This window comes from Girardinichthys multiradiatus, chromosome Y (genome assembly GCF_021462225.1).
Source record: "Girardinichthys multiradiatus isolate DD_20200921_A chromosome Y, DD_fGirMul_XY1, whole genome shotgun sequence".
Taxonomy (NCBI): domain Eukaryota; kingdom Metazoa; phylum Chordata; class Actinopteri; order Cyprinodontiformes; family Goodeidae; genus Girardinichthys; species Girardinichthys multiradiatus.
Genome location: NC_061818.1, coordinates 6,558,085 through 6,566,192, shown reverse-complemented (window position 1 = coordinate 6,566,192; position 8,108 = coordinate 6,558,085). Strand labels below are relative to the sequence as shown.

Sequence of the window (8,108 nt, the reverse complement as noted above, 5' to 3'; positions counted from 1 at the left end):
TCAATGCAAAACAGTTTTATTTCAACACAGGACTCCTTTCTTCTGCTGCACTCATTTGCTGCCAGGCACATTGACAAACAGGGGACACGCCAGCATCAGATTAACTCGTCTGTGCATCATGACGTGGATGAAAAAGGCGACCATAGAGGAGCCCACCGGGACTCAGGTAGGCTGCGAGCTTGTTTAAGAGTTCACTTGTCTTCAACCGTTTTAATTTAAAACATAAACAGAGGCTGACCCCAGGCAAAAGAAAGGCATGTTCTCAAATAACGCAAGCAACAAGGACAGAGCAGAAAGGTACCTGCACAATACATTCACATACAATCAAAGTAGGATTACTTTCAGGAGGCAGAAATGTTTTGAAATCAATCATCTTTCCTTGATTTTTTTTTTGGCATCCATACCACAGATTGTGTTATGGCATTGATCATTTGTTGCCTACATGGTTAATAAAAATAAAAAAAACCATAAAGCAAAAAAGATGAGAAATGCTAAATTGTTAAGACAAAGACAGGTCGAAAACATCAGGCTTAAACTGAATTTCTTGAAAAAGTTTGCACAAAACTTTGGTAAAAAGATCAATTTATCTCTCCTGACTGAAAGGCTGCACATTAAGTTTATTAATCATTTCAGCTACACATAATATCAATTTAGGTCCACTAAGGCTGAGAATACTAGTTCTAGCACTATGAATTTCATTTTGAAAATGTACTCTTCCTCCAACCCACAGTTACAATTCCTTCAAAATACAAACAACCACATAAGTAACTGCACAACTGAGTTTGAACATCTTACAGTCATAGTGATTGGGAAATACCTAGCTAGCTGATTGACTTGTGTGTGATTGTATCATTGCAGGGTTTGAAGAAACAAAAAGACAAGAATGAGTGAAAAGTGCAAAAAAGTTTGAAAACGCAATAAAACAGAAATCTGATGTGGACAACATCAACAAAAAACCCTCTTCAGACAGGTTGTGTATTATACAGGTGGAGTAACCATCAGTGGAGAGCAGGAATAAGAGAGAAGGAACAGGTCGGCAAACAGAGAACTGGGAGAAGTGGTCTGCTCAGATCATCAGTAGAAAACCACACTGGACTTTCCTCCAGGGGGATTCAGGACCCTGTTGTGAGAGCGAGGCTTAGGTCCCAGGTGCGGCTCGTGGTTCTTCAGCGATGTCTCGTCAGGGGGTGATGAAGCTGGTTTAGGCTCTGGACTGGCTGAGACGGCTGGAGGCTCTTCCGTAGCTGGAACAGGAGGAGGGGAGGCGATCTCCGCTTTCACTTCCGGCTGGCTGACTTTGGCTTCAGGTGCTTAAACAACAAAGAGCGGAAGATTCCTCACATCGTGGTCAGCAACGAGGCTTCAAAATAAATGAACACTGCTGCTTAATGTCCAATACAGACGGGCCACAGCTGAGATCAGTAACTTCTAAGATCCAATTGCAAGAGCCTCATGGAGAAATAGCTGGCAACTCCATCTCTTTATATCCACCCTAAATCATTTACCAACTACTGGGACGTACCAATTTAAACATTTTGCCCTAATGAATTAAAGTCGCAGCATGGAGGTATTGTCTTCTCCTGCAGTAGTTATTTGAGGCCTTTACTCACTGGAGAAAAAAAAAAGCCTTCCTGGTTTCTGTTGTGCTTATAAGACTTGAGCAGGACTGCGTTTATAGTCTGCTTCAGAAACAGTGAGCGGGTTTCTACAATAAGTAGCAGATTAGTGGTACACATATTTTTGCTAGCTTTAGATTCCTAGAAAGGAGAAAATAAGTATTTTCCATGTGACCTAATGTTGTACTATATTTATTCTTAATCACTCCTGCAGACAGCAAATATCAGTATGCAAAAGATAAAAAACAATGTCTTTGGATATGGTAAAAACGTGCCATTATTTCTACAAAGCATACATTGCATTAACATTAAGGTGTGGACCTGGAACAAATGACCCGTTTATGAAAGAACCACAGACTTGTAGTGAATGAAATGTCTGCTTGGAGATTTAAGCTTTTTGATAAGATTTACAGCCGTTCATGGGGAAGCATTTCATCAAGGCTGATTTATTTTCACATTAATGCCTTTTAGCAGAAATATCTACAGCACTTCATACATCCCATTTTGAACATTGACTCACCTGGTGATTCAGGCTCAGGTCCCACACCTAGATTGTCCTGCAATAAAAATCAAAGATATATTTCTCTTTTAATAAATGGATGGAAATAAATCAATTTCGTCTCACGGTTTTGCAGGAAAAAATATGTTCTGTGTAAAACTCCAAACAATTTTTTCTTTGTACGAAAGTTAGAGGGCTACTTTTTTCTCTTTATTAGCTCCATCACAACCTTCACTTCCACTCCCTGCAATGTGAAAACGTGTAATACCAATCAGTAGCTGAATATAAAACTGCAATCAGGAGAAAGGAGGAAGATGATGAAGAAGGGCAGAGAAATTACAGCGAATTCAGCCTGAGGTTCTCTGCATCCCAGAGCAAGGAGAGAGCAGTTCACCACCAAATCCTGTGACTGGCCACAAATCATCAATGGTTGATGCGCTCAGGCAACAAACCTAAGACACTCGCATTGATTCAAAAACAATGTAAAACATATGTAAAACTGATTCTTCCAAGTTTATCTCAGACTTTAAAATAAAGCAGTCCAACTATCAATCAGCTGCATGTTTCAAGTGCTGCTGCATTTTTGTTTTACACCAAGATGAAACGCTGGACATTTGTTACAGGTCTCAATAGAACATGAAACATAAAAATGACAAATGTATTGTTGATACCCGCTTTTTCATCACAGGCTTTTACATTTTTGTAATAATGGGATAGAAAATTATTCACTTGTGCTTAGTTTCACTCTGAAATCAATTTCTGGTGACAAAAACTGGCATATTAAGAGTTACATTTCAGAAACCAAATGAATATTTGCCATGTATAGAAACACTGAAGCCAATCATAGTATCCTTGTAAAAAACTGAAAGTGTCTAGTATATTCTAGGGTCATTCAGAGCAACCTGAAAGATTTTTTTTTGACTCTAGAGAAAAGTTACTGAAAATTAAGGAGAGCAAAACATAAAAGATTAGGTGACCAATCTAATCTAAAGCTGGGTTTCGGACCAACCTTCAGCTGGATCGGGTGGCTTCGGCATGAGCTTTGACCTGGTGTGCTTTCTGCAGACCCAAATATGTTGCTGGTTGCTCCACCTGGAGGTACGGGTCTCTGTGGCTGAGGTGGTGCCTCAGGGTCGCCAAATATCCCGCTACTCTTCCCACCTGCAGAGTATTAGCAAGGTGTGGTCACACTTTGCAGCAGTGATAAGGTCTGGAAGATACTGAGCTCTACAGTTAGATGACAAAAATATTTGACATCCAGACAGAAAATCTAGAAAATTAACCAACTCAGTAGCATATTTGTCTGAATCTGAGCAGGCCTTTTTAAAACTGTACAAGTTCTTATTCTTGCTATTATATTTGGTCTGCTGCTGGTACCCCTGAATTTCCCCACTGACTGACAATAAAGGATATTTATTTCTATAGACTTTCTTCATGATACAACGGCGTTCCGCTGCAATCCTGGTGTATAAACAAGTTAGTATCATATACTGAGCATAATCTGACGAAGGGAAAGCAAAATGTAGATTTAACAGTTCAGCTCAGAACTTATTTGGTTTTATCAGACATTTAACAAAATCCAGAGGTGGGTTGTGAGCAAGAACATAGGAGTTATGTTTACACAGGAATTATCACATCAGGCTCACAAATTTCACACTTGTGTCTTGGACAAAAAAAATGATCTTGGCTGGTTTGGTTTTCACATACATCAGTCCTAAAAATAGAAGCCTGACCTGGAGGATTGGAGCGTTTCGATGTGTTTTGGGGCTCCTCTGGTGAGGCAAAAACTTTAGAGGCCATCTTATTGTGCCGTCTGGATGGTGCAACATCCTCTTCATAACCACCAAAAAGGTTGCTAGAGCCACCGCCAGGAGGCTGCAGCACCCTGCATGGAAAAACGAAACAATAACTCTTACGGGACCTCATTCAGACATACAAACATTTCTTTACAAACACGGATAGGGAATCATTTTTTATTCGTTTTTTAAAGTCACTAAACTGAGACTGCTTAGGTATATTAAGGTTAGAATCAAACACTTCAGAGCTAAACAAATCTATAACCTCTCTATATTTCTGATGTCTTAAACCATTTTTAATGTTTACAAAAAAATGTCCAAGAATTTAGCCCCAGATATTTTTACAATGACCTGTTTTTTTTTACATGATATATAACATCTAAAATTATAAACAAAATTTTAGAAATTGTCAGCTGTTATTGCAAGTATTTGCAAAAACAAACCCACTGGGTTCCAATTTTTCACAAACATTTCTCTAACATGGCTAAGGTTTATCCAAAAGACCAATAAAATCTTCCTTTTAAATCAATAAAATAACAGCTCCGTAACGTTTTCATTTCCGGAATTAAAGCAGACAAGAATATAACAGTGTAGTTAGTGGTTGGTGGCTTTAACCATGTTTCCACTCTAGAGAAGCATCGTCATGTTGGCTGGTGAGCAGAATCATATTGTTTTAAGCTTTATTGATCAGTTATCGGCTAGGCTTCCACTAAAAATCTGATCTCTTTTCCTAAGAACACCTCATTTCTAGGCACAGTCAAGGCATACTAATTGAGAAGACTCAAAGTTAGCTATTTTCAGCACCAGTGATGCGATTAAAATCAAGTCATGGGAAACAAGAAATTTAAGAAGCTATAAGAAAAGAAACTTTTCTATAAATGTATGTCAACTGTTCATTTGGTTCATTACATTTAAACAGGGGGGTGACACTCCAGCAAATCACAGGAAGCTGAACAAAGTACAGCAAAGTTGTTCCGTTTCAATCTTTCTTATTCTTTTGAAACGTCTACTTTTATCCACAACTAAACATGCCGGACTAGGAAATGTTTTCAGACTTTTGCAAATCTCACAATAAAGGTAAGCATCTATGAACTCCACGGGTAATGTGCATAGGAACTCTAGTGTACAGTCAGCAATGCCAACCATCCAGCAAATCCTGATATGAGATGGTAAGGACAGTAGAGCTGAAACAATTCATCGATTATTAAAATAGTTGTCAACTAATTTAGTCATCGATTAGTTGTTTTGTAATCACATTTTGCCATATAAGGTCTATTTTTTTAAACACAGTCTGTTACATTTGTGGCCAATGTGTGGCAGTAATGAGCCACCGAACGCTGTGTTCTACCGTTAGAGCAGTAGAAGAAGAAATCAGCTTGGCCTTGTTTTGCATGACGTTCCACGCGCATGAATCTATACGCGGCACAAACATTCGCACTAAGCTAGATGGCGGAGCACGAAAAGTTACGAAAGAGAAAAGGGGGACAAACGAGAAAACAGAAGGAAAAACACGAACAAAGAAAGTATGGGAGCACTTCACCCTAGATGCAGTAAAAAGACGAGTGACCTGCAAGATAGGCAAAAACGGTCTGGCATGGCATGGAAGCACGACTTCTCTACATGAATATCTGAGATTAAAGCATGTCGGAGTTGAAGCGGGAGAGGAAGAGCCAGGGCAGTAAAAAAAAAAAACATATACCTAATAAGAAACTAAACACGCTAAATATTGTTAATTAATTTAATTAATGTTAACTTAATGTTGCAGATGTGGACAACCGATTAATCGTAAAAATAATCGACAGATTAGTTGATTGTTAAAATAATTGTTAGATGCAGCCCTAAAGGACAGTTTAAATGTCTGTCTTTCTTTAAAATGGTCGTTTATTCATGTTTAACAGCAACCGTACTCTCTCCCACAGACGGTATAACACAGCTTCTTAGGGCCCCTGAACCGTTACAATAAATTAGAATTAGATTGAAATTAAAACGCAGATGTCAATTATTCTGAATTGCTTTAAAATACAAATTATTGAATTGAAAAAGGTTAACTATAATGTCTTGTAAAGGACTAAAAGATATATGCTGTAATTCGTTTTAGGTGCTTTTTATTTTTATAAACAGTCCTGTCCTGTAACCTGGGATGTGTGGCTTATTTGTAGATTTTCAGTGATGCAGACAGAGACAGTTAAAGTTTCAGTTTCCCCAGAATGTGGACAAATGTTTTGAGCGTTCTTATTTATAGATATTAAAAAGAAAATGTCTATAATCAATATTGGCAGGTTATAGCTGTGATCAGAAAAAGGACACAAAAAAAAGTCAGATAGATGAACCTCGAAAAAGTGGTTGTTCACTTCAGCCATGCAATAGTTTTGTGCTGAGGTAACACCAGATTTTCCATTTCTGGTGCAAGTGTTTAGGCAACGAAAGCCAGAAGAACCATTTGTCAAGGGTACAGGATACACTTTATATATTTTTTTCCATACTAGACCAACTAAAAGCAAAATCTTTACTGTTCAAGACAACGCGGAAACTCTGGCGGAGCCTCAAAAATGATACGTAGTTATTTTCAGCATGGATCTGGTAAAAGAGTCACACAATAATGCCATATTTTATTACAAAAACAAAAAAGTAAGTATAGAAAACAGTATGTAATCTACCTGTGTAATGAGGCAGCCAAACAAGCAATAAACGCAGCCAAATTACATGTTATCTGATTATATGTACTCGGGAATAAAGCTGTACGCATGAAAACATTTGTTCGTTTGACGCCATTTCTTAAAAGAAGTTAAACTACCATTTATTCGGCTGTTTAAGGGGTTTGACCGCAGAACTGATGTTTTCGAATAATTGTAAAACAAACCCAAAAAAACACCACTCCTGTGTAACAAGAGCGTGACCACGCCGCTGTTATTGGTGAATACAAAGACGACCAGTCTGAAGAGCATTTTCCACTTCCGCAGGGACAGACAACGCCTGGTAGGCTAGCTTAAAGGCTACCTGGACTCTTGAGTTTCACTTAAACAATACTTATACTTATGAAGCTGGGTAAATGGCCACACTATATTATGTAACGTTATCCTAATAAAATATATAGTATATAGTCTCATGTTTGAAGACAGTATCAAGTGACGTTGCAAGAAAACGTTACCCAACAACGTTTATCTACAGTCAAAACGAGCCTCCATCTTTTAGCTAAACTAGCTGTTAGTGTATATTATAGTTACCTGGAACTCGTTTTTCCACCAGTATCCAATCCTTGAAACATGTTCGTCGAAGTCATGCTGGTTTTGTTTGAACTACGTCAAGTTTATGAAGGAAACTTCTTCGGTTCGCCACCTAGACGAGCAACAACTTCGCCCCTGTCTGAGCTACAGCCAACTAAACTCCCGAAGAACTTGGCGCCTCCCAGCTGTGACGCAGATAATTATTATTGGTCAGCGGCCAGTGAGCAGCGATGTGGTGCACTCGGTTTAGTCACCCTGAGAAAAAAGCATTAGGTGAATGCGGAATCTAACTTACCTAACAAACAGCTGTTTATTGTTTACACGTTAACAGTTTCCATCGTTAAATTTACACTCTTCATGAGTTTTTTTTATATAAAGAAAAGTAGATGCCACAGTGGCTCCTTTACCCTGTAGAAACGATACTTAAACCTGCCCGCCATTTTGTGAGTGGCAAGTTAGCCAAGCTCACATCCATCATGGACATAACCTCTCACCCACGGCAACGGACTGTAGAGGAGCTGAGTAGCTCCTTCAGTGGCCGACTGAGACACCCTCAGTGCAGGAAGGAGTGCTATCCCCACCGCTGTCAGATTGTTAAATTCTTCGGAATAACTCGTTTTATAACCTCTATTTGTGAATATCTGCAATCATTATTACTTTAGCACAATCACCCCCACTACTTATACATAAGTTATTTTATTTTATTCTATTATTACTATTTGTTTTTTCATAACTATATGCACCCTACTTGTGTGTTACTGAGAGCTGCTGTAACAAGTTAATTTCTCCATTGTGAGATCAATAATGTCTATCTTATTTTAAGTTAGCTTTGAAAAACAATGGTTTCCAAGGAGGTAGCATTAGGAAACTGTTTTCCATGAGTAAAAAGAAGCACTAAAACTTAAATGTATCTTGATTCATAACTTTTATATTTCATAACATGTTTTTGGTACAAATTTTAGTCCTGATACTT

The 8,108-nt window shown here is 38.3% G+C and overlaps 1 protein-coding gene across 1 annotated transcript; it reads right to left on the bottom strand.

Annotated features, from left to right (window-relative positions):
• LOC124863739 (jupiter microtubule associated homolog 2-like) lies at positions 1 to 7,309 on the bottom strand. Its single transcript, XM_047358201.1, has 5 exons — positions 7,136 to 7,309; positions 3,849 to 4,000; positions 3,125 to 3,276; positions 2,137 to 2,173; positions 1 to 1,310 (listed from the first exon to the last, which is right to left on the bottom strand). The coding sequence occupies exons 1-5, from the start codon at positions 7,189 to 7,191 to the stop codon at positions 1,075 to 1,077; spliced, it is 633 nt and encodes a 210-aa protein (XP_047214157.1). The 5' UTR covers positions 7,192 to 7,309; the 3' UTR covers positions 1 to 1,074.
• Positions 7,310 to 8,108: the final 799 nt, after the last annotated feature.

What these genes read in the sequence shown, in the direction of transcription:
- LOC124863739 (XM_047358201.1), bottom strand. Translation starts at nt 7,191, where the DNA reads ATGACTTCGACGAACATGTTTCAAGGATTGGATACTGGTGGAAAAACG. An exon ending in GAAACGCTCCAATCCTCCAG is followed by an intron (nt 3,277 to 3,848) that starts GTCAGGCTTCTA and finishes AATACTCTGCAG; the next exon opens with GTGGGAAGAGTAGCGGGATA. An exon ending in GCCACCCGATCCAGCTGAAG is followed by an intron (nt 2,174 to 3,124) that starts GTTGGTCCGAAA and finishes TTTTTATTGCAG; the next exon opens with GACAATCTAGGTGTGGGACC.